At 43.7% G+C, this 27,411-nt stretch overlaps 1 protein-coding gene across 1 annotated transcript; it reads right to left on the bottom strand.

Moving 5' to 3' along the window:
* Positions 1-292: 292 nt before the first annotated feature.
* LOC118391116 (phosphoglycerate kinase-like) lies at positions 293-22,118 on the bottom strand. Its single transcript, XM_035782153.2, has 11 exons — positions 21,952-22,118; positions 10,815-10,865; positions 10,529-10,684; positions 10,173-10,317; positions 4,170-4,273; positions 3,836-3,955; positions 2,618-2,732; positions 2,190-2,369; positions 1,674-1,851; positions 1,232-1,330; positions 293-1,024 (listed from the first exon to the last, which is right to left on the bottom strand). Exons 1-11 carry the CDS (start codon positions 22,014-22,016, stop codon positions 984-986), a joined length of 1,254 nt encoding a protein of 417 aa, XP_035638046.1. The 5' UTR covers positions 22,017-22,118; the 3' UTR covers positions 293-983.
* Positions 22,119-27,411: the final 5,293 nt, after the last annotated feature.

Below are 27,411 nucleotides of genomic sequence, written 5' to 3' on the forward strand. Positions count from 1 at the left end.
GGGGCGGGAGGTACCCTATTGGTTAGAGCGTTGGGCCAGTAACCGAAAGGTTGCTGGATCAAATCAACCGGCTGACAAGGTAAACAATCTGTCATTCTGCCCCTGAACAAGGCAGTTAACCCACTGTTCCCCGGTAGGCCATCATCGTAAATAAGAATGTTCTTTATGTAACTAGGCAAGTCAAATAAAGGTTATTTTTTTTAAACATTTAACATGTAGCAGTGTTCAGCATACACACTTATCATTAGCAGTGAAAATGACACTTACATACAAATAAATAGAGTCAAATATATTATATTTTACACCAAGTGTTTTATTCCGTGAGCATCGGCTCAGGTCACATGACTTACAGTAGCTCGACCCCTCTGAAACCCCCACTGGGGAACGACTATTTCACAAGCCACAGGGTCATAAGGATAACAGGTGGGAGGACATGGTTGAGACAAGGGGGGCAACTGACAGAGCCAACATTTTTGTGGAGGCTGAGGACAAATATAAAAGGTCTGGATAGAGTTACAACACACAATTTTACGCTAGAAGGGTTGTAATACTCCCAGGGCTGGCTGGCTAAACAAGAGTGATGCACCCGCAGGCGCTCTTTAACACATGGCACATTCCCAAATTCCTGTATGGTGAAAACGACTGTAGCTGCAGCCGACTGGTCTCTGGCCCTCGTCTCCGAGAGAAACACAGCAGGAAGGAACATAAGTGCATGTGAGGGTGGCTTCAGCTACAAACGCCTCCACTTCCTCAGTGATGTAGATATGGGGCAGGTGCAAAAGTGAGAGAGAGCTCATTCCTATTTGTGCCAGCCGTCTGTACAGTAGTAGACTAGAAAGCAGGTGATTTGACGTCTGGGTCACTGGATGGTGGTAGAGGTGCTAATGCAGGGCGGGAGACAGAGCTTTTTCACTTGGGAGCTGGGGGTCCAAACTCTGGCGGGTGAATTAGTCTTCACTCCCCCCTCTCCTCGGTGATGGGGCTTAGGCACTGCTGAGGGCATTCACACCGGGCAACACTTTACCTGTGGGCAGAAAGGAACGACACTGCTTTGGAAAAACTCTTCAGCATTACTTAAGTCATCATATCCATGTATGATGTAACAATTGGTAACAGTACCAAAATGTAATTTTGTTCTTTCTAGCCTGCATCCCCTTAGACACTGATTTTGAACTGGGCATAGGTCAAAGGTCAGCGTGACGCCAGTAAGGATTAGACCGCGATCACTCACCCTCCAGAAGCTCCAGGCTGGCTCCGCCTCCTGTGCTGACGTGGCTGACCTTGTCCTCTGTGCCCCATTTGGCGCAGCAAGTAGCGGTGTCGCCTCCACCTGGGCATCACCAAGACAACAGGTAGGTAGCATTCAAATCATAGAGATCCTTCACTGTCATAGTGATCCCTCACTACTATAGATGTGAGGAAGAAAAGGTGCTTGGCACCATCTGGCGGTGAGAATGATATCAAGAGTGGATGGACCAAAGCTTCCAATCAAAATGGCAGTGCAAGTATAAACTTGAATAAATTATTTTTACCATGATGCGCAAGAGCAGGCTTTGTTTTATGAATGATCTCTATCATATGTGTATTTATTTGCAAAAGTTAGGATTAGGTGCAGGGACAAATATGTTTTTTGGTCATTGTATATAAATAAACACAATGGTCGAGGGTCTTACCGATGATTGTGACGCAGCCTGACTTGGTGACCTCCACCACTTTGTCCATCAGGCCCTTGGTTCCTTTGGCGAAGTTCTCAAACTCAAACACACCCACGGGGCCGTTCCACACGATCTGCTTGGCTCTGCCTACAGCCTCAGCGAAGTGCTTGTTGCTCTCTGGTCCACAGTCCAGACCCTGGAGAGGAGAGAGGGTGACACAGGGACACAGAGCTCAACCACAGTTGTGTGTTGTTGAGGGTATTCATCTACAGTATTTACATTAAAAAAATCCTATAATTAATTTGGCTCTCAAAGTGATACAGTATATCAAATTTCTAGCTAGCACAAGAACTATCCGAAAAATTCCCATAAAAACCCTTCAAGAAGACTATAAAACCCGATCAGTGTTATGTTTATTAGGCATCAAACGGAGGGGAAAAAAACTAATCAGGTTGAGATTACACTGGATTTTTCCAATAGGAAGCACTTATTTTTCTATTCCCCAATGAACATGACCTAGGTTGCTCTCCTCACCATCCAGCCTGCAGGGATGCCAGCAGCCACGGTTGCGGTGCCAGTCTGGGCATGCTCGTCAAACTTCTCTGCGGTGATGAAGTCGACGGGGAGGTTGATCTTGACCTTGTTCTTCTCGGCCTTGGCCATCAGCTCCTTGACAATCTTGGCACCCTCATCATCGTATAGAGAGGCGCCGATCTGGCAGGGGGGAGAGGATCACTCATTGTAAGATGTAAACTATAACCGTGATATACACCATAGTCGAACATTAAACAAATGTAACTACATTGTGCAGAGGCACAAGAGTTCTGAGCTATATTCATTTAAATAAATGAGGTTAAAATCCTGATTTAAATATAATTTTCCAAAAAAGGAGTAACATCTCTCCATTTCTCCCACCCTCCCTACCGCCTTCTCCCCATATTCCTCCCCCTCTCCGTTCTCACCTCCATGTTGTTAAGGACCTTGAGGAAGGTGAAGGCCATGCCACCACCAATGATCATCTCATTGACCTGGTCCAACATGTTGTTGATCAGCTGAATCTTGTCCTTGACCTTGGCTCTGCACACAACAACAGACAAACTCTATAAAAACTGTTATAGCCCAATAATATGAAGCCCATTTATCTAGAATCCATTATAAAACACTTAAGAGGAGTTATAATGCATACATGGTAAAACATTCTAGTTGAGGAAGATAGTCATATTGGGACAGAAAAGTTTGTTGTAGTTGACACTTGTTTCTTTTGTCTCATGAATTTAGTGCTAAATCCTACCATTTGTCATCCATTGTTGAGGGGCTTATCATTAGCCAATTCATATCAATGTCCTTTGTCACTGGCAGAGGTCCACAAAGCTGAACTGGGTAAAAATCTTTGAAAATACAGAACTGTGGCAGTGAAAGAACCTGATTGGCTGCACTCAGAGACACTGATTGGACATGGCGGTTGCACAATGCCCAGCTGAAATGGGCTCCAACACTGAGCCAATTTCAACGTGTGAGCAATGGTAGTTAGCCGTGTTTAGTTTTCCCACTGTGCTAGCCTGTAAAGTGCTCAGTCACAGGAGGTTGGTGGCACCTTAATTGGGGAGGACGGGCTCATGGTCATGGCTGGAGCAGAATAGTATCAAGTCCATCAAACACAGTTTGATACCATTCACTTCATTCCAGCCATTATTAAGAGCTGTTCTCCCCTCTGCAGCCACCGCTGTGCTCAGTAGTAGGAAAAGACAGTACGGTCACACAGATTGAGGTATTACACATCACGCTTAAGGTCTCAATTCCTGGACTGCCTTCTGTGTATTAAAAAATATATTAAAAAATCCTGCACTTGAGAATGATACATCAGCCTTGGGCTGTTGTAGTATCAACAGAGAAAGAGAGAGAGTGAGTGAATGAGTGGTCGAGAGAATAGAAAGAGAGCAACAGTGAGAAATATTTAAGTGAGGTTGCATGGCTTTCATTGTGCATATAATATGACCAGACCAGTCTATTTTAGCTGGATCAACCAGTTGAAGAGCCAGTCCCCAGTAGTGATACCATAGAAGCAGGTGCAGGTCTCTGGGTACTTTATTCTTAACTCATCACAGAGCTATCCCTGCCCCGTTGACAATCAGTGACATGGTAAACTAAAGCATCAAACGGTCCTTTGACGAGTTACTTACCCTCCGAGGATGGCCAGGAAGGGCCTGGCTGGTTTCTCCAGAGCCATGGCAAAGTAGTCAAGCTCCTTCTTCATCAGGAAGCCTGCAGCCTTCTGGGACAGGTTCACTCCAACCATGGAGCTGGGGGAAGAGAAAGAAATCACTATTATTTTTGTCATTTAAAAATATATATATTTCTAGCAGATGACAGGAAGGGACAAATCCTTTTTAAAATGAAAGTATAGGAGAAAGGGATTGGCAATAAGTAATGGCTTCTAGGTTTCATTAAAACAGCAGATACCAAAAGATCAGAGTTTATGCTTGACTCTTCCACAGAATGTGTGGTGACCCCTACCTGTGGGCTCTGTGTGCTGTGCCGAAAGCATCGTTGACGTAGACGTCTCCCAGTTTGGACAGAGAGGCTCTGAAGGAATCAATTTGCTCCTGGGTTGCTTTGGTCTAGAAGATAAAGGAGAGAATAGACAGGTTACTACCAGCAGGAGAGGTTTACACACCTATCAGACAGAACTGTATGGCCTATTGTGCAGCAAACAGAGGCCTAATTTATTCATATTGATGACATCAATTAATAAATACTACATGGGATGATATAAAATAAGCCATTTTCCACATTCATCAATATAGCCCATATCATCTATCCATGTTCCGCAACTGTATTAAGGGTTTATAATACGAGTCAGAACACTTGGTGTGGCACCTAGGAGCGTAGTGATATGAGACAATTCAGAGGCTCGACACACAAGGCACAATTCAAAACCAGGCAGAAGCTGGTGTATTTCTTAAATCAAAAAGGTGAGTTATAGAAATGGTCCAAACGTGGTCCAATCATTTGAGCGGTCTTTGTTGTGGCGAATTGGGTGCTGGCAGCTGCAACCTTTTGGGAGGCGAGACTAGTTTCCACGGTTGTTAGTCATACATCCTTCTTCCTCTCTGGTTCTGAATGTTTCCCATAATCGTCCCCATATGAAAATGGATTCACTCACCGAGTTCGTGGGTTCCTGGTAGTTGAGAGCATAGCACTCATCCATCTCCTGCTCAGAATCCCACCACCACTCTTCTTCTTGAGTGCACTGGGCCTTCTGCAGTGCACTGGGGTCATACTCACAGGCATCATGGTTAACACCAACATATGATGGACAGGTCTGACATACTTCATTCTTGGGAGATTTACCAAGACAGTCTGTCTGATTAATCACAGAGATGAAATGTGATTGGGTGTCCGTCTGGCTGTGACCATCTATTAATGTGCTGGTCTGGCAGCTTACATCTTGAGAAACAGTTGAAGACTCCCCAGTCTGAGTTTGCTCATCTTGACCCTCAGTTACCTGCACTAGTTCTACCACTTTGGCTTGTAGCTCACCCTTCTCCCGCTTCAGGTTCTCAATGCGCTCTCTCTGGACTGTGCATTCTTCATTGAGGTCTTCAATCTCTTCTCGAAGACACTTTTTCTCCTCTTCAGTTTTGCAGAGGAGATCTTGAAAAATCTTTAGCCTCCTCTTCAACTCTTCAGCTTCATCATGTGGAGCACATTTTCTTCTAGTTACCCATTTCAAAGATTGCAGCTCCTGCAAAGTCTCGCTCCAATACTTCTCCAGCTTGGCGGCTCGCTGTTGCTCTTTCTGTAGAACGACTCCTTGTTTCAGCAGGCTTTCTTCAGCCTTCTTCCTTTTCTCAGCTTCGGCAGTTAGCTGAGCCTTTAGCTCATTTCCCCCATTATCTGGCTTGCTGACAGAAACTTGGCCTTCTTGCCCAAACCCTTCTTCCTCGGGGGACTGGATGATTAAGTGTCCATTCTCCATGCTGACAATACACTGTAGAGTACCACTATTGGCCAAAGCATCTGGTTCTGCTTGCCAGGCTTTTTGGTGCACATCTAGCGCCACATCCATCATGTTATTTAGAGCTTTCCATAGCTCCTTTGAACCTTTATCCATTTCACATCTCTGGACACCTGGTGGTTTCTTCAGGATGTTTAGGAGGAGCTCCCTTTGAGCTTCTGGCAGTACTTCTATGCCTTCTCCCTGCAGCCATGGAACAGTGAGGGGGACCTGTCATCCATCCATGAATGTCTGCAATTATTTTGGTGCAAATGTGTGAGCGCTCCGAATTCTCTCATGCACTACACCTCTCGGCCACCAGATAAAGCTGTGCCTGTATTACCTCCACCGGTGTGGCAGAACACTGGGTGTGACATAGGGTTGCAAAGGGTCGGAAACCTTCCGGTAAATGCCCAGAAATTTTCCATGGGAAGTTATGCTTAAATTCATCATAAAAGTTAGCTTAAAACAGTGAACCTTTTTTGTAGGATGCACATAAGGTAATTCTAGGTATTGTGGCATATTTCAAGTGCAGGTCAAGCAAATCATAGAGAAAACAGACTACGGTTAAACTACCCCCACGGTCCTCCTGGAATACGTTTTTGACTCGATGGAGGAATGTAGTCAGAGAAATGCTGATGAACGTCTTGCTCGAGTTGTGTATTCAACTAGTTCACCTCTGATGCTCACGAGCAATGTGTATTGGAAGAGATTTCTGAATGTTCTTCGCCCAGCAGACACCCCTCCAACCAGACATGCTTCATCTACTCATTTGCTGGATACAGAGTTCAACAGAGTCCAAGTGCAGGTCAAGCAGTTCATAGAAAAAGCAGACTACGGTACATTGCAATCATCTCATGGGTGGTCAAATGTTCATGGGCAAGGAATAATTAACTACATCATCTCCACCCCTCAACCAGAATTCTACAAGAGCACAGACACAAGGGACAGACACACACACCGGTCTCTACATTGCAGATGAGCTGAAGGCAGTCATCAATGACCTTGGACCACAAAAGGTATTGCATTGATGACAGACAATGCTGCGAACATGAATGCTGCTTGGTCTAAAGTGGAAAAGTCATACCCTCACATCACATCCATTGGCTGTGCTGCTCATGCATCGAATCTGCGCCTCAAGGACTTCATGGCACTGAAAAAAATGGATACACTCTACAAGAGAGCCAAGGAAATGGTTCGGTATGTGAAGGGTCATCAAGATATAGCAGCAATCTACCTCACCAAGAAAAGTGAGAAGAATAAGAGCGCCACATTGAATCTGCCCAGCAACACCCATTGGGGTGGTGTTGTCATCATGTTTGACAGTCTCCTGGAGGGGGAAGGAGTCTCTCCAAGAAATGGCCATATCAGTCTGCCGATATGGACAGCCCCATCAAGAGGATCCTCCTGGATGATGTATTTTGGGAGAGAGTGGTAAGCAGCCTGAAACCTACAGCAGTAGCCATTGCATGGATTGAGGGAGACAATACCATCCTGTCTGCTTGCAGATGTAAGAGAAGAAATCCATACTCCCCTGCCCACTTCACTGTTACTCCAAGCAGAGGTATTTCAGAACTGCAGTTTCATCAAAAAGTATGAAGACTTCTGCCTGAAGCCCATACACGCCGCAGCGTACATGTTGGACCCCAAGTATGCTGGCAAGAGCATCCTGTCTGGTGCAGAGATCAACATGGCTTATGGTGTCATCACTACATTGTCTCGCCACCTTGGCTTGGATGAGTGAAAGGTTCTTGGCAGTCTGGCGAAGTACACTTCCAAGCAAGGACTTTGGAATGGAGATGCAATATGGCAGTCGTGCCAACAGATCTCGTCAGCCACCTGGTGGAAGGGACTTTGTGAATCTGAGGCTCTTTCCCCCGTTGTCTCCATCATCCTCCAAATCCCACCAACATCAGCCACCTCAGAGCATAACTGGTCCTTGTTTAGGAACACGCACGCAACAGGCTGACCAATACAAGGGTTGAAAAATTGGTGGCCATCCGGGCAAATTTGATGCTTTTTGAGCCTGACAACGAGCCATCCTCAACAATGTTGGAAAGTGACAGTGAAGATGAGGCCTCAGTCTGATATTCAAGAGGTGGACATTGAGGAGGTCCAGGGAAAAGACATGGACGCCTGAGAGGAAGACAACCAAAGCTTTAGTTTCTAGACTCAATTTACAGATCTAGTTGAAAATATTTTTGGGAGATGTGATGGATCATTCAATATTCCCTTTTGTTGTTCAGTGAAATCATGCCATGTTACGAGTCAACTCATTTAATTAAAGTTCAATTCGTAACTAAATAGTTTTTATTTCTATTGGAAGGATTTAATCATTTGCAATTATGTCTACTTATGATAAGGTTTATGTTTGTCTCCATATGGTAAACATATCCAATGCAAAAAAACATCTACATTTAAATCGTATTAATATTAATTTGCATATATTTCCGTTAATTCCACAATATTCCCGTTAATTCCCACGGAAAGTTTCCACCTCTGAATATTCCCCAAAATGTGCAACCCTAGTGTGACATAGAAATGTAGTGATGCAAGACAATTCAGAGGCTCACACACACCACAGAATGAAGGTACCAAATAAAGGGTGGTTTACACAAATGGGCAAACGCTGGGCTCCACTTAGAGCAGTAGTGAACATTAGCGCTGAGCGATTAACCGAATGTGTTCTTTTTCATTTTTTAAACTACTAAGTGACCAACGTCGGGTCAATTATTTATATTCCATTTGTTTTGTCTGTGAGCTCAATGCGCAGTTTCTGTAGAGATAAATCAGATCAAGCCTGAACTGTGCATGTAGTAGGATGTTGTAGTTTCCAACGGGCCAATATTCTACAGTTTAGCGCAAAAAAAGTGGTCATTATTTACAATGACCATAATCCATTACACACACGCCTACTTATCCAGTCTGTGTGGAGCACTGAGCTATAATATCAACGGTGTGGAGCAGGAAGAGTTTGAGAGGAGAGAATGGGTGATCGAGAGGGATAGAAAGCAGTTGCTTCGCGAGGTATCTCTACCTGAAAATATATTATATCTTAAGTGATTGATAGTTGTAATTCAAAGTACTGCTGAATACCTATTAAAATTGTGATTTTGTTAGACAGCATATAGGTAGCAGCTCTATAGATATGAGATGACTTGGAATGAAATAAAAGTAAAATAAAACAAATATGTTATTAAAGTAAATTATGGTTAATAAGTGGTAAGCGGTTATGGGATGTCATTACCATTCCTTAAATTTAAAACTTCTATTAATTGTTTTATTCTGTGTGACAGCATTCAGCCCAAATAATACATAGTGCATTTAATGTAAAAAAATAATAATTGAAACCGAAAACCGTTAAAAAAAAGCTCTAATCGCTCAGCACTACTGAACATAAACTCAAAGGGGAAGTTCTGTATTTTACAACCTAATATTAATGTTAGAGGGTCCCTCACTCTGAAAGTAGTCTACGGGCCAGAAGACTGTAAACCCACGGTCCATTTTTCTTTGAACAGCCAATTCTAGAGAGTGTATCTATAGGAGCACGTGGTGAATATACTGCAGTGATGCCAGGGGAGTGGACTGCATGACGAGGGTACTGTAAGTACTTTATAATAATGTTCCTACTGACCTTTAACAGCAAAGTTCTTGACTCTTTCACAGAAAGGTCACAGAAAGGTCATGGCTGATCTATGGTGTCCCATCCAAATGCCAGGAGTTGGCACAAGTACAGTAGTCCAGGTCATCATAGACCTTGCCCTTAACCACAGAGCTGGGATCGGATTACACTATCCCCCAATCCTATCGTCAAGCATTAGATAAATGAAAAAGATCTGACCCCGAATCAGCAGTTAGGGGTAACATCTAGACTTACCTACTCTGTCGCCTGCCACCCCCCAGCCATCGAGGGATTTTGTGAAAGGTCGACAGCTACCCCCCTTCCCAATCTCCTCCCTCTTTAAAGGGTTGCATATCAGCCAGGGCTCACAAGACAAGAAAAGCAAAACGATAGACCCGAGACAACCCACTGCCCTTCACTCAAATGTCAGTAGGTCAGGGCTGCATCTCAGTTAAATGAGAGGAGATGGAGAAGTAGAGGTAGAATCCTGGCCATTGATACAGGCAAGCACAGATACTACAGGAAACTCATCCTATAAACCTATGCATTTACATAATACTCTCAGTGGTGCAACCTTCTTAAGAGCTGCTAACAGTTTTAGTATGGATGTACTCAGTGACGCAGTAATTTGTGGCTGTACTCCTCAAACAGATGAGACGCCATTTTCTGTACATTGGTCTCCAAATTACAAAATTCCTGCTTTTCAGGTCAGATGGCTGACTGATGCGTCATTATTTAGCAGCTTGGCTCTATTTTCATCTGTGATGCCTTTAGCAGCTCTGCTGACACCAACACCACAGGAGTGACAGTTGCAGCTTGGGCCTCTGCAGGGTAGGAGCCCTCATTTTATGTAAATAGAAAGGGCCTCTGGGAATGGCTACTGCAGTCGTTGACCAACCTTGTTTCCGGAGGCGTCCTTGCCCTTGCCCTCCTCTGCAACGTGGAACCTCAGGTTCTCCAGGAGGATGACTGAACCGGCAGCAGGGTCAGCACAGGCCTTCTCTACGTCGGGACCTACGCAGTCCTTCAGGAAGTGCACGTCCCTGAAAATGGGTGCAACACATGCACGATTGAGTACTTTATTCAGACACCTCACTGAAACATTGTCAGTTGAGAGAACCAAAGTGTGTCAATAGAGATCATACCAATTCATTCATTGGTACAACTCAGTCAATGGCACAGTAACACACATACAAGAGTTACATTTCACTCGCAGCATGGTAATAGCCAGCTATGTCATGAGGTCTCACTCACTTGCCCAGCAGGCTCTTGAGCTCGGCAGCCACAGGCTTCAGGGAGAATTTGTCAGGCATGGGGTTCCCATCAGGACGACCCAAGTGGCTCATCAGCACCACAGCCTTGGCCCCATGGTCAAGACAGTGCTTGATGGTGGGGACAGCAGCCTTGATCCTGGAATACACAGGCACACAGTATGAGCAAAGGCTGGAATCGGGCTCCTATAGAATAAACTAGTAGCACTTGGTCTAATCATGTGTATTAGTTACTGAAGATGATAAAATTAAAACAAGCTCATTATTACCTCTGGTTGTTCGTTATGTTATGGTCCTTCATTGGCACATTGAAATCAACCCTGCAAAAGACATTTACAACATTCAGCTTTGGGCAAAGTAATACTAAGTGTTTAGAGCATTATAACATGTATGGTTGAAAATAAAGGGTATTTTACTGGAAACTACGTTTACCAGTAAACTACTAGAATTTTGGTATCTTTTAAGGATTTTATGTAACCTATCACAAGACATCTAGTGGCCCTTTTGGGTGTCCAATCAGCTCTGGCCCCCTGTGTGGCCTTATCACATGTCAAATATGAAATAATTGAATACATAAAAATAGAATGACAAAGCTGTAAAACATTATCCTAAATATAAATGTTAGTAAATACAATGGGTGTTTAATGAGGGTTTCAGAATGAAATATCCTTTATATATTTAACTGTGTCAATATGTATTTGTTGTCAATGTTTGTGTCAAACTGGTGGCAGTTGTCAAAAAAAGTCAAACTTATACAGTTGCAGAGATAATAGAAAATAATTCCATTGTTGATTAGATGTTCCCTCAAACCATATTGTCTATCTACTAGAAACTCATGAACAGACATATACTGTATAATAGAATACTATTAAAAAAAATTAAAAAAAAGTTATTCCAGTATAAATTACCAAACTTACGATAGATTTTCTCATAAGAACCAAAATTACTGAAGATTCTGTTAACTTTGGTAAATTACCAGTGGCTTTGCAACCCTTATAAGACGTGTCCATGACACTGGGCTTAGTATTGAATGGAAATTATTCAACAGCCAAACACTTTCCTGTATAACACACACAGTGACAAGAGAACATGCTGCATCCCACATTCTCCTGCCCATTACCTAACTCCATCCCCCTCTCGGTTTCTCCTCCGGCCCACTTGATGCAGTGAAGTGCAGGATCAGGCCATGTGTGCCACAACCGTACTCGATTGTACTAGAACCCTACGGTCAGCATAGGGGAAGAATGACACCGCTATGGAATGCCTTTGTTAGCAATGACCCCTTCAAAATGGGTAAATGGGAACAATTCACAGCCGCACTAGTGATGCCCTTGTAATAGGCTACCATTTGTTTAACCTGCACCTTACACTACAGGGCCGTAAAGGCAGGTGTTTTATACGAGGGATAAAAGACTGAAGGTGGAGCAAGGATATGCATATACGCAGAATAAGGCCAGCACATTGGCTGCTTGACAGGCTTGGCACAGGCCAGCCAGACTGTTCGCTCTGCCACAGCAAAGTCTCCATAATAGCCCAAGGTCCTGACAGTCAGTCACAGTTTGTCCTATTCTGCACAAGTAAGAAATGCCACTTCATAGAAGTAGGATGTACAGACAGATATGCATGTTATGGCAAGCCCAGGATGGAATTTGATGAGATATTTTCAAAGTAATTTGTCTACCCCAGGGTTTCCCAAACTCAGTCCTGGGACCCCTGCTGGGTCCACATTTTAGTTTTTACCCTAGCACTACACAGCTTGATTAGGAGTTGCTTATTTGCATCAGCTGTGTAGTGCACTAAAGGGGGGTCCTAAGGTTTCCCAAACTCTGTCCACCACTCGCTTTAAGTCATCTGTGTTGATAAGATTGTGGATTTGACCTTTAGGAAGGAAAAGGCCTAATGCATCTCCTGCAGTCATGGGTACATGGAGCTGGGGACTCCAGGATGCCCTATGACATTTAAAAGTGGGTGTCGTTTTTCAGTGTACTGAAGCACCTCTGGGAGCCACACATGACAACAATATCTAAGCAAATGCCATCAGCTAAAATGGATAAGATGGTGTTTATAAGATTAACTAGCTAATTGAATATAAATACAGTAGAGTATCCGCAGCTTAGAGCTTTGTACTTTAATATATAAATATAATAATAAATGCCATTTAGCTGACGCTTTTATCCAAAGCGACTTACAGTCATGTGTGCATACATTCTACGTATGGGTGGTCCCGGGAATCGAACCCACTACCCTGGCGTTACAAGCGCCATGCTCTACCAACTGAGCCACAGAAGGACCACTTTAACTCGGATATCATCTTAATGCAAAATAACTTTAAAATTGTTGCAATTAACATTTTAGGGATGCTTGCATCCATTCTGCATCACTCCTATGGCATGTAATTGGTTTGAATAGGGAAAACGTGAGACAACAACTTCCTGTGTTCTGTCATGAGTGGTGGCATGCATCACCTGCTGAAGTACCCAAAATATACCTATTAAAAATGTCACCAAGTAAGACCATTATTACTGTTCCAGCTGGCTGATATGCGTTATTAGGTAGGTAATGGTAAGTGTAACACAGAAATGTTAGACCAAGCTTTACTTGGCGATATGTCTTCAATTCCCAACTTGGAAGATAACACATCTTCTAAACTTCCATGTATTACAGTCGTGGCCAAAAGTTGAGAACGACACAAATTTTAATTTTCCCAAAGTTTGCTGCTTCAGTGTCTTTAGATATTTTTGTCAGATGTTAATATGGAATACTGAAGTATAATTACAAGTTTTCCATTAGTGTCAAAGGCTTTTATTGACAGTTACATCTAGTTAATGCAAAGAGTCAATATTTGCAGTGTTGACCACTCTTTTTCCAAGACCTCCGCAATCTGCCCTGGCATGCTGTCAATTAACTTCTGGGCCACATCCTGACTGATGGCAGCCCATTCTTGCATAATCAATGCTTGAGGTTTGTCAGAATTGGTGGGGTTGTTTGTCCACCCGCCTCTTGAGGATTGACAACAAGTTCTCAATGGGATTAAGGTCTGGGGAGTTTCCTGGCCATGGACCCAAAATATCGATGTTTTGTTCCCCGAGCCACTTAGTTAACACTTTTGCCTTATGGAAAGGTGCTCCATCATGCTGGAAAAGGCATTGTTCATCACCAAACTGTTCCTGGATGGTTGGGAGAAGTTGCTCTCTGAGGATGTGCTGGTACCATTCTTTATTCATGGCTGTGTTCTTAGGCAAAATTGTGAGTGAGCCACTCCCTTGGCTGAGAAGCAACCCCACACATGAATGGTCTCAGGATGCTTTACTGTTGGCATGACACAGGGCTGATGGTAGCGCTCACCTTGTCTTCTCCAGACAAGCTTTTTTTCCGGATGCCCCAAACAATCGGAAAGGGGGTTCAGAGAAAATGACTTGACCCCAGTCCTCAGCAGTCCAATCGCTATACCTTTTGCAGAATATCAGTCTGTCCCTGATGTTTTTCCTGGAGAGAAGTAGCTTCTTTGCTGCCCTTCTTGACACCAGGCCATCCTCCAAAAGTCTTTGCCTCACTGTGCGTGCAGATGACTCACACCTGCCTGCTGCCATTCCTGAGCAAACTCTACCAGTGGTGCCCCGATCCCGCAGCTGAATCAACTTGAGACGGTCCTGGCGCTTGCTGGACTTTCTTGGGCGCCCTGAAGCCTTCTTCACAACAATTGAACCGCTCTCCTTGAAGTTCTTGATGATCCGATAAATGGTTGATTAGGTGCAATCTTACTGGCAGCAATATCCTTGCCTGTGAAGCCCTTTTTGTGCAAAGCAATGATGACGGCACGCGTTTCCTTCCAGGTAACCATGGTTGACAGAGGAAGAACAATGATTCCAAGCACCACCCTCCTTTTGAAGCTTCCAGTCTGTTATTCGAACTCAGCATGACAGAGTGATCTCCAGCCTTGTCCTCGTCAACACTCACACCTGTGTTAACGAGAGACTCACTGACATGATGTCAGCTGGTCCTTCCGTGGCAGGGCTGAAATGCAGTGGAAATGTTTTTGGGGATTCAGTTTATTTGTATGACAAAGAGAGACTTTGCAATTAATTGCAATTCATCTGATCACTCTTCATAACATTCTGGAGCATATGCAAATTGCCATCATACAAACTGAGGCAGCAGATTTTGTGAAAATGAATACTTGTGTCATTCAAAACTTTTGGCCACGACTATAGTTGCATGGGGTTCGTTTGAATTGTTACATTAGCTCCAAGAAGTAATCAAACGATGTGTACGCACTTTCGACTTTGTGGTGGAAACCAATAATGAATATAAAACACTGGATTGCTGATGCTATATATTGGCCATTGAGAGGCTTTGAAGACACGGTCGGACATATTTGCACTCCTCAGTAGAAGCAGTCCTCCATAGGAATGAATGGAATTTCCACAGTATTTCAATTAAATGTTTCAAGGGCAACATTATAAAAACAATATATAAAGACAATTTTATTTAAGTGTGTTTTTGTTGTTGTGCGGACAGTAACATAAGTAATCTCAAAAGAAATGACTTATATTTTTTTTATTCGTATTTTTGTTCACACACACACACACACACACACTTTTTTTAATGTAGACATTAATGCATTTCTATAGCTTCCAAAATATTTTTTCCCCACAGTGGGGTGGGGGCAAGATAGAGGTGTCTTAAACACAGCACCCCCTCAGTCAAATAGTGCAGGGTTTTCCAAACTCAGTCATGGGCCCTTAGCTTTGGGACACATCGGAAGTTTGCATTGGTTGGACTCCCTGATAATACACAACCAATACACAGACTCCCGATGTTCTGTCCCAAAGCTGAAGTAGGGCTAAGGTTGGTTGAAAATTCTCTGTGCTGCGCTTCACATTACCTACCTTATAACGGCAATCAGCCAGCTGGAGACACAGAACGCCCAGTTCCATGTGTCCGTCAACGTGGCACACGGAACGGGGCGCACATCACACGTTTTCATTTGTGGAGGCTTTCCAGACAGACAAGCAATGGGCAGAGCAGAGTTCATACATAACTCAGTGTGTTTGCTTGGCCACACGGAGTACAAAAACATTTTGGAATGTTGCAGATAGAAATGCCATGAATAGAACTGACATCACTCGTGCCCAAATACGCCAAGGTAACCTGTCCAAATGACTATCGCCCCATAGCACTCACATCCGTAGCCATGACATGCTTGAAAGGCTGGTCATGGCTCACATCAACACCATCCCAGACACCCCAGATCCACTCCAATTCGCATACTGCAATATCTATTGTACGCCACACTTCCCTTTCCCACCTAGACAAAAGGAAAACCTGTGAGAAAGCTGTTCATTGACTACAACTCAGCCTTCAACACCATAGTGGCCTCCAAGCTCATCACTAAACTAAAGGCCCTTGATTTAAACATCTGCCTCTGCAACTGGACTTCCTGATGGGTCGCCACCAGGTGGTGAGGGTAGGCAACGACACATCCGCCACACTAACCCTCAAAACAGGGGTGCATGCTTAGTCCCCTCCTGTACTCCCTGTTCACCCACGATTGGGTGGATGTGCACGACTCCAACACAATCATTAAGTTTGCCAATGACACAACGGTGATAGGCCTGATCACCAACGACGAGACTACAGGGGAGGTCAGAGAGTTAGCAGTATGGTGCCAGTACAAAAATCTCTCCCTCAACGTCAGCAAGAGGAAGGAGCTGATCGTGGACCACAGGAAATGGGGGTCCGAGCACACCCCCATTCACGTCGACAGGGCTGTAGTGGACCAGGCAGAGAGCTTCAAGTTCCTCAGCGTCCACATCACTGGAGACCTGTAAGATCCACACTATAGGTCTTTACCTATCCAAAAAGTTGGACCCGTTCCAAAATGGACCTGGAGCTTCCCCACCCGGACATGCATAAAAAAAATGTAAATATTGAGACATGTTCCAAACAGACCAGAGGACAACTAGACCAGTCCCATATGAACCTGGTCAGATCCAGAACCAGTCCGAGTCACTTTATTAACTGGAGCTGATAAAGCACAAGAGGAGGGAGAGGGGTGCCGCTCGAGCAAGCAGGGGAGGGGCTGTACTGTGAGCGGGTTACATGGGAGCAGGGAAGAGGGAGAGAGCAACCAACCAAGCCGACTCACACTATAGTTGACTTTTCTTTTCTTATCTTTATTTAAGGTAGCCTAGTGTCATAGCTAGGTTATTTAGCATCATCAACTATGATTGCATAATACCTGTCTTGGACTGCTATGAACCAGGAGAAGCAAGTTACGCTAGCTAAGGTTAGCTAGCTAGGCTAACTGAGGCTGCAGCGTAGCCTATAGTTACAAATAACTTCATTAAAATGTTTAGTAGCAGCCTGCCTAAATGTTGGATTTGTGTCGTTGTAGCCCTTCCTTCTCCTTTTTGTACTGACTCTCTTGTACACTCACTGGACTCAACCCACACATACTACAGACACTCCAACAAAGACATACATATTGACCCCACACACACACACTTTCACACGATGCTGCTGCTGCTACGGTTTATTATCTTTCCTGATTGCCTCGTCACTTTTACCCCTAACTACATGTTCTCAATCACCTCGTACCCCCTGCACCGGTAGTCCTTTTATATAGCCTTGTTATTTTATTGTGTTACCCTTTACTTTTTTGTGCTAATTTTCACTCTGCATTGTTGGGAAAGGGCTCGTAACTAAGAATTTCAGGGAAAAGTCTATTGTGTATTCATCGCATATGACAAATAAAACGTGATTTGATTTTGTCCCTACCGATGTGAAGCTAGCCATAATAACAAATTAGCCACAATAGTGGAATTTGCAGTTCCCCTTCAAAAAATGACCTTATTGAAAGTCATACAAATAATGGAATCATGCCATATTTGGATAATGCTGATTGGAATGTTACATAATTTAAAATGAAACACAATAGTTTGATAATAAACAAAAGAAACAAAATCCCACTGGATGTATTAGACTATGCACAGTATAGCCTTACCTATGATTTCCCACAGTCAAAGTCCTGCAATAAGAGCTAAGAAGCTAATATGTGTTAACTCTTGAGAATTGTGTTCTGTTGGTGTCACCGATTATGCAGATTCCCCGTTTCATGGGTGCACAATCTATAGGTTTCCCCCAATTCAATTATGCAGTCTAATACATCCAGTGGGATTAGTTTATTTATTGTCAAATTATATACACTGCTCAAAAAAATAAAAGGGAACACTTAAACAACACAATGTAACTCCAAGTCAATCACACTTCTGTGAAATCAAACTGTCCACTTAGGAAGCAACACTGATTGACAATAAATTGCACATGCTGTTGTGCAAATGGAATAGACAACAGGTGGACATTATAGGCAATTAGCAAGACACCCCCAATAAAGGAGTGGTTCTGCAGGTGGGGACCACAGACCACTTCTCAGTTCCTATGCTTACTGGCTTATGTTTTGGTCACTTTTGAATGCTGTCGGTGCTTTCACTCTAGTGGTAGCATGAGACGGAGTCTACAACCCAAACAAGTGGCACAGGCAGTGCAGCTCATCCAGGATGGCACATCAATGCGAGCTGTGGCAAGAAGGTTTGCTGTGTCTGTCAGCGTAGTGTCCAGAGCATGGAGGCGCTACCAGGAGACAGGCCAGTACATCAGGAGACGTGGAGGAGGCCGTAGGAGGGCAACAACCCAGCAGCAGGACCGCTACCTCCGCCTTTGTGCAAGGAGGAGCAGGAGGAGCACTGCCAGAGCCCTGCAAAATGAACTCCAGCAGGCCACAAATGTGCATGTGTCTGCTCAAATGGTCAGAAACAGACTCCATGAGGGTGGTATGAGGGCCCGACGTCCACAGGTGGGGGTTGTGCTTACAGCCCAACACCGTGCAGGAAGTTTTTCTTTTGCCAGAGAACACCACGATTGGCAAATTCGCCACTGGTGCCATGTGCTCTTCACAGATGAAAGCAGGTTCACACTGAGCACATGTGACAGACGTGACAGTCTGGAGACGCCGTGGAGAACGTTCTGCTGCCTGCATCATGCTCCAGCATGACCGGTTTAGCAGTGGGTCAGTCATGGTGTGGGGTGGCATTTCTTTGGGGGGCCGCACAGCCTGTGCTCCGCCAGAGGTAGCCTGACTGCCATTGGGTACCGAGATGAGATCCTCAGACCCCTTGTGAGACCATATGCTGGTGCGGTTGGCCCTGGGTTCCTCCTAATGCAAGACAATGCTAGACCTCATGTGGCTGGAGTGTGTCAGCAGTTGATGCTATGGACTGGCCTGCCCGTTCCCCAGACCTGAATCCAATTGAGCACATCTGGGACATCATGTCTCGCTCCATCCACCAACACCACCACAGACTGTCCAGGAGTTGGCGGATGCTTTAGTCCAGGTCTGGGAGGAGATCCCTCAGAAGACCATCCGCCACCTCATCAGGAGCATGCCCAGGCGTTGTAGGGAGGTCATACAGGCACGTGGAGGCCACACACACTACTGAGACTCTTTTTTTGTAAAAAATATATATTTTTTTTTACAAATTATGTAACATTCCAACATTGTTTAGCATTAATTAATCCAAATATGTAATGATTTCACTATTTGTATCCATTTGCGTCGCTTTCAATTAGAGACGTGAAGGCAAACCACACATGGAGGTTGACAGCTGCCAGTGACCATAGCAACAGAGTAAAAAAAAAAATATAATCATCATGTGAAAAGTGAACAATAACCACAGAAAGTACAGCAGGAAGATAGGCTAAAACTGCTCCTTCAATAGAAATGCCAGATCACACTTGTAGCCGATGTCATGGCGTTGTTGGCTAGCGAAGCGCATGCACGTCATCAGGTCTAACAGTCGTCTCGCGCCTAACTGCCCATGTGCAGGCCATCAAATCAAAGGCACTCCTTCGATATGGAGTAGGTTGACGAAAATGTGTCCATTTGTCACTTTCACGAGGTTGGAGTAATAACATGTCCAACTATTCAAACCCAGGCTGGTCTGTTTCGCAAGCGTTTGCGGAAGTCTTGCAACGTTGCGCCTTTGGGTTTAGAAACTCTGTACAATAACACCTTAAGCATGTATAAAATGTATTTACAGTGAATCAAAATGATTAACCCAAAAATAGTTTAGAAATAAATAATTAGCATTGTTAGACATGACTCTGTAAATCTATAATGTTAGCCAGCTAACTACCTAGCTAGAGTGGCAAGCTTGGAATCGGTCACCTGTAATTAGTTTATAAATAATACATAAACAAAAAATACTTGAAATCCCACTGGATGTATTAGACTGCATAATTTAATTGGGGGTATACTTATATGCACTGTACAGCCTTATATGGATTGTGCACCCATGATACCCATGGGGTATCAGCATATTCAGTGACACGGGGGAAAATCAAGAGATTACACACATATATATATTGTCTTAGCTCTTATTGCAGGACTTTGACTGTGTGAAATCACCTTCCCAGTCAGCCTATTGTGCATATTGAATATTGAAATTGCACTGTACAGCCTAACCTATGGACAATGCACCCCATGAAATAAGCTAACAGCCTACTCAGTGACACCCACAGAACACAATTCAAGAGTTTACACAAATATTACACCGGAAATAGAAAACAATGATTTGTATTGTTAGACGTTACTCTGTAAACCTATAATGTTAGACAGCTAACTACACTGAACAGAAATATAAAATGCAACATGGAAAGTGTTGGTCCCATCTTTCATGAGCTAAAATAAAAGATCCCAGAAATGTTCCATACTCACAAAAAGCTTATTTCACGCCAATTTTGTGCACAAATGTTTACATTCCTGTTCGTGAGCATTTCTACTTTTCCCAGATAATCCAACCACCTGAAAGGTGTGGCATATCAAGAAGCTGATTAAACAGCATGATCATTACACAGGTGCATCTTGTGCTGGGGACAATAAAAGGCCACTAAAATGTGCAGTTTAGTCACAACACAATGCCACAGAGGTCTCCTGTTGAGGAAGTGTGCAATTGGCATGCTGACTACAGGAATGTCCACCCCGCCAGAGCTGTTGTCAGATAATGTAATGCTAATTTCTCTACCATAAGCCGTCATGTGGGCAAGCGGTTTGCTCACTCTGTGAACAAAGTGCCCAATGGTGGCGGTAATGGTTATGGTATGGGCAGACATAAGCTATGGACAACAAGCACAATTGATTTTATTGATGGAAATTTGAATGCACAGAGGTACCATTACAAGATCCTGAGGTCCATTGTTGTGTCATTCAACTGCTGCCATCACCTCATGTTTTGGCATGATAATGCACGGTCCCATGTTGCAAGGCTCTGTACACAATTCCTGGAAGCTGAAAATGTCCGTTTTTTTTCATGGCATGTTTAGGATGCTCTGGAACAACATGTAAGACAGCGTGTTCCAGTTCCCACCAATATCCCACAACTTTGCACGGCCATTGAAAAGGAGTGGGACAACATTCCACAGGGCATATTCAACAGCCTGATCAACTCCATGCAAAAGGTGGTGTCGCACAGCATGAGGCAAATGGTGGTCACACCAGATACGAACTGGTTCTGATCCATGTCCCTGACCAACAGATGCAAATCTGTATTCCCAGTAAAGTGAAATCCATAGATTAGGGCCTAATGAATGCATTTAAATTGACCGATTTCCTTATATAAACGGTAACTCGGTAAAATATTTGAAACTGTTGCGTTTATAGGTTTTGTTCAGTATATCTAGCTAGAGTGGCAAGCTATGTGATCTGTCACATTGTGGCCTACATGCTGACTGCACATGCATCGCCGGTTTTCAGTAGTTACAACAGCCACAAGGTCAAAATTGGCTATATGATAAGAATTCATTAAAACAAAAATGTCCTTTGTTCTTCATTTAAGGTTAGGGTTAGGCAGAAGGTTAGCAGTGTGGTTAAGATTAGGTTTGAAATAAGATTTGAAATAAGCGGAATTTCTGACTTTGTGGCTATGGTAAACAGTGAGGACCCGTATCACCACGAAGAAACAATAATAAAGGTCTGACTAGGCGATATTTTTAAAAGCCAACCAAATGTATATTTTAACTGCAATTAAGTTCAATGTAGCTCTTCAATAACAATGTATCGTGAATGTTTCCAAAGCTAAAGTATCAAGCGTCTCTCAGTTACTGTCTTGTAACGAATCACACACAGTGAGATGTCTAATGCTGCGTTTCATGACAACTGCGAACTCGGAAAAAACGAGTTCGACTAAGGATATCGTTTAACGGTCATCCAACTCAGAATTACAAGTCGCAAACTCGGGCATATTTTTGAACTTCGACTTTCCGACCTGAAGATCACGGATTTGACCTCGTTTACCTAGTTGTCTTGAAAGCACCAATAACGCCCTTTCCGATGGCTCAATTCGAACTCACCTCATGATCACGCGCTTCCCCTTCACGTCCACCTTGTCCAGGGTGAGTTTATTTGACAGCGACATTTTGGATATTTTAGTTGCACCTGCTTTTCTGCCTTTACCTCACTCTGCTGTTGGGTAGTTCCCGAATGAAATCACATTTGCGCAGCAAGGAAGCACTTCGGGTGGGCGGGACGCTACACGCCCATCCACGGTGTATTTGTCCAAAGCTAGTACGGAACTGCTGCATCAGCACTGCCATTGGGTTATTTCAGTGCCAGTCATATGAGCTGTCCTCCATTTAAAACTCAATTTAACGGGAAACGGCGTGTGACGAAAGTCACGTAACGTTTTGATCGAATACTATTTTTATTATTTAAAAATAAAATACAAATCATTGTAATGCAATTAAAAAATATACAATATAGAAAAACAAAGAGTATGCAAACATTGCTAACTGCCAGGGGAATAAAACATTGCTAACAGCCAGGGGAATAAAACAATACATTATATGAAGACCTTGTAAAAAGTACATTTACATTTTGTGTTGCTTTTTTGTTATGAGAAGAAATTGTTTACATATTGTTGAATTTAATTCTCAAAAATAAGAGGTTTATTGCTAAAATGTAATTTATGAATATGGAATTTAGCAAAAATAACAATGAAGTTTAAGAAGAAGAAAGGCTTTGCATAGTCTTTGCTATATTTTGTAAAACCGAATATCACATTTTCAAGTAGAAGGGCAAAATTAGCATGTATATAATCAACAGATATTTTGTCACAGCTTCTTGTTACTTTGTTAGTACTTACTCGTAGCTCAAAGTAGCTTATGACCTTTTTTTTAACGTATAATAGCTAATAAAGTCAGACACTACTTCTATAAGAGAAATACCAAAATAAATGTAAAACAGCCTGCGGATGTTCTTTACAGAATATACAAGAAATAATATCATTTTCAAACGTTTTAAGATAATGTTTAGTGGGTTAGCACTTGTGGATTAATGTATATGAAAGTTATTTAATCGTATTAGTTCAAAGAAACTTCTGAGAAAGAGACCAGACATTTTTCCAATTCATATTTATTAAAATGCCATTCCAGAAAGATATGACATATGGGTCTTAAAACAACATCCCGTTGAAATAAGGCATTCTGCTCGAAGTGGCGCTTTCCAGACAACTGAGGTTCTGGAACAGACTTTGAGATACGTTTCCTCCGGTTTGGTTGGTGTGGTTTGAAGCAACGAGTGACGTGTTTAAATGGTAGCGCCCATGCTAACAGCGTTCCCTATATCTGGTCGTTCTATACGGCACCGGTTCCGTTCCAAAATGTACTAACGCAGCACAGGGTGTCATGTAAAATCTTTCCCAATCGTCCTGATTGTCACGTCATGTTGTGAAATTCCTCACAGCGTGAAGATTTTCCCAGTTCAATAAATGCACGCGCGTCTCTTTAATGGCTAAGCTCGTGCAGATGTCTCTCTCACCCTTAAAAACAGTTCTGTGGGCGCGTGCATTTGCTACATCTGCCAATACGGACACGCGCATCAGTGGGTTGATGTAAGATATTTTGCGATTGCAAAGATTTGGCTCTAGTTTTTCGATTGACAGCCGTCTTGAACAAATATGCATCTCAAACAGAACATGGGAACATCCCTGAAGGAAACTATCTACTAGGTAAGTGCTAACTTACGTCACAAGTCATCACAAGCTGACGTTAGTTTCATCTTACTGTAAAGGGGTCTGCTTCTTGTTACTTTGTTAGTACTTACTCTTAGCTTAAAGTAGCCCCATGGCTTTTTTACTTATAATTGCTAATAAAGTCAGACACTACATCTATGATATAATGGCTGTCCGCAAACCAACGTTAAAGGTGCATGCCGCCACCTACTGTGCAGGAGTGTGTGGTCAATCACCATTTACAACATTTCTAAACCCTCCTACCTAACTCAGTACTTCTGAGAAAATAAAAAACAGCCCTACTAACTTCTAATACACCATCCCCCAAATTCCCTCCAATCTCAATGACCCTACACTTCAATCTTTCCCTCTCTTCAACAATAAAACAGCACATCGACCATACACAAACCAGTCACATGCTTGCTAACCAGATATGATGAGTTCAATGTCCGCAATCGGGCAAACATCACCTATTCCTTCCTAATCTGACCTTTGAATCTTGGTCCACCGACCTTTCTTTGGAGGGCATATAAACTCAGCAAAAAAAAAAATCCCTTTTTCAGGACCCTGTCTTTCAAAGATAATTCGTAAAAATCCAAATAACTTCATGGATCTTCATTGTAAAGGGTTTAAACACCATTCCCCATGCTTGTTCAATGAACCATAAACAATTAATGAACATGCACCTGTGGAATGGCCGTTAAGACACCAATAGCTTACAGACAGACGGTAGGCAATTAAGGTCACAGTTATGAAGACTTAGGACACTAAAGAGGCCTTTCTACTGACTCTGAAAAACACCAAAAGAAAGATGCCCAGGGTCCCTGCTCATCTGTGTGAACGTGCCTTAGGCATACTGCAAGGAGGCAAGAGGACTGCAGATGTAGCCAGGGCAATAAATTGCAATGTCTGTACTGTGAGACGCCTAAGGTAGCGCTACAGCAAGACAGGACGGATAGCTGATTGTCCTCGCAGTGGCAAACCATGTGTAACAACACCTGCACAGTACAGGTACATCCGAACATCACACCTGCCAGACAGGTACAGGATGGCAACAACTGCCCGAGTTACACAAGGAATGCACAATCCCTCCATCAGTGCTCAGACTGTCCGCAATAGGCTGAGAGAGGCTGGACTGAGGGCTTGTAGGCCTATTGTAAGGCAGGTCCTCACCAGACAACACCTGCAACAACGTCACCTATGGGCACAAACCCACCGTCGCTGGGCCAAGACAGGACTGGCAAATGTACTCTTCACTGACGAGTCGCGGTTTTGTCTCACCAGGGGTGAGGGTCGGATTCGCTTCTATCGTCGAAGGAATAAGCGCCTCACCGAGGCCTGTACTCTGGAGCGGGATCGATTTGGAGGTGGAGGGTCAGAGCATCATCGGACTGAGCTTGTTGTCATTACAGGCAATCTCAACGCTGCGCGTTACAGGGAAGACATCCTCCTCCCTCATGTGGTACCTTTCCTGCAGGCTCATCCTAACATGACCCTCCAGCATGACAATGCCACCAGCCATATGGCTCGTGATTTCCCGCAAGACAGGAATGTCAGTGTTCTGCCATGGCCAGCGAAGAGCCCGGATCTCAATCCCATTGAGCACGTCTGGGACCTGTTGAATCGGAGGGTGAGGGCTAGGACCATTCAACCCAGAAATGTCTGGGAACTCGCAGGTGCCTTGGTGGAAGAGTGGGGTAACATCTCACAGCAAGAACTGGCAAATCTGGTGCAGTCCATGAGGAGATGCACTGCAGTACTTACTACAGTCATTGGCAGCAGAGAACTGGAAGGAGTGGCAGCCAAAGGAGGAATTGGCTTTGGAGTGCCCAGGGAAATATACCTGAAATATACCTGCTGGAGCCTGTGATACGGGTGGGTGCTGCTATGATGACCAGTGAGCTGAGATAGAGCGGGGCTTTACCTAGCAAAGACGTATAGATGACCTGGAGCCAGTGGGTTTGGCGACGAATATGAAGCGAGGGCCAGCCAACGAGAGCGTACAGGTCGCAGTGGTGGGTTGTATATGGAGCTTTGGTGACAAAAACGAATGGCACCGTGATAGACTGCATCCAATTTGCTGAGTAGAGTGTTGGAGGCTATTTTGTAAATGACATCGCCCAAGTCAAGGATAGTCAGTTTTACAAAGGTATGTTTGGCAGCATGAGTGACTGATGCTTTGTTGCGAAACAGGAAGCCGATTCTAGATTTAATTTTGGATTGGAGATGCATAATGTGAGTCTGGAAGGAGAGTTTACAGTCTAACCCAGACACCTGGGTATTTGTAGTTGTCCACATATAAGTCAGAACCGTTCAGAGTAGTGATGCGATCGGTTGAAGAGCATGCATTTAGTTTTACTTGCATTTAAGAGCAGTTGGCCACAGAAGGAGAGTTGTATGGCATTGAAGCTCGTCTGGAGGTTAGTTAACAGTGTCCAAAGAAGGGCCAGAAGTATACAGAATGGTGTTGTCTGCGTAGAGGTGGATCAGAGAATCACCAGCAGCAAGAGCGACATCATTGATGTATACAGAATTGAACCCTGTGGCACCCCCATAGAGACTGCCAGAGGTCCAGACAACAGGCCCGCCGATTTGACACACTGAACTCTGTCTCAGAAGTAGTTGGTGAACCAGGCGAGGCAGTCATCTGAGAAACCAAGGCTGTCGAGTCTGCCGATAAGAATGTGGTGATTGACAGAGTAGAAAGCCTTGGCCAGGTTGATGAATACGGCTGCAAAGTATTGTCTTTTATCGATGGCGGATATGATATCGTTTAGGACCTTGAGCGTGACTGAGGTGCACCCATGACCAGCTTGGAAACCAGATTGCATAGCAGAGAAGGTACAGAGAAGGCAAAGCTCCACAGTGGAGATTGGAGTATCTGTCCATAGGACCACTTTAAGCTATACACTTCACAGAGTTGGGCTTTACGGAAGAGTGTTAAGAAGAAAAAAAACAATCCTTAAAGAACAAAATCTGCAAACATTTGATGTTCGCCAAAAGGCATGTGGGAGACTCCCCAAACATATGTAAGAAGGTACTCTGGTCAGATGGGACTAAAATTGAGCTTTTTGGCCATCAAGGAAAACGCCATGTCTGGCATAAACCCAACACCTCTCATCACCCTGAGAACACCGTCACCATGCTGTGGTGATGTTTTTCCATCGGCAGGGACTGGGAAACTGGTCAGAATTTAAGGATGGCGCTAAATACAGGGAAATTATTGAGGGAAACCTGTTTCAGTCTTCCAGAGATTTGAGACTGGGACAGAGATCCACCTTCCAGCACCTCCCTAAGCATACTGCTAAAGCAACACTCGAGTGGATTTAGGGGAAACATTAAAATGTCCTAGTCAAAGCCCAGAATCTAATTGTGTGTGTGTGTGGGGGGGGTAGTATTTCTGCACGCCCAAGTTGTTTTTAATGTTCTCATTTCTTGTTCGTTTCACAATAAAAAACATTTTGAATCAACAAAGCGGTAGGCATAATGTGTAAATCAAATGATACAAGCCCCCCCCAAAATATCTATTTTCATTCCTGGTTGTAAGGAAACTAAATAGGATGAATGCCAAGGGGTGTGAATTATTTTGCAAGCCACTGTATAGGGAAGCCCCAATAGCCAAAATACAACTAATAGCACTGCCTTGAGGAATACCATTGTCAACTCCATAGGCATCACATAAAATAAATCCTATTTTAACTTGAAGAGCATTTTAAATGAGGCCTAAACCCAGTTATATCCCACCAATACAACATTGCAGCAACACATGGCAACAGCACATGGTAGCAGCCCAAAACCCGGT

This window comes from Oncorhynchus keta, chromosome 12 (assembly GCF_023373465.1).
Source record: "Oncorhynchus keta strain PuntledgeMale-10-30-2019 chromosome 12, Oket_V2, whole genome shotgun sequence".
NCBI classification, from domain to species: domain Eukaryota; kingdom Metazoa; phylum Chordata; class Actinopteri; order Salmoniformes; family Salmonidae; genus Oncorhynchus; species Oncorhynchus keta.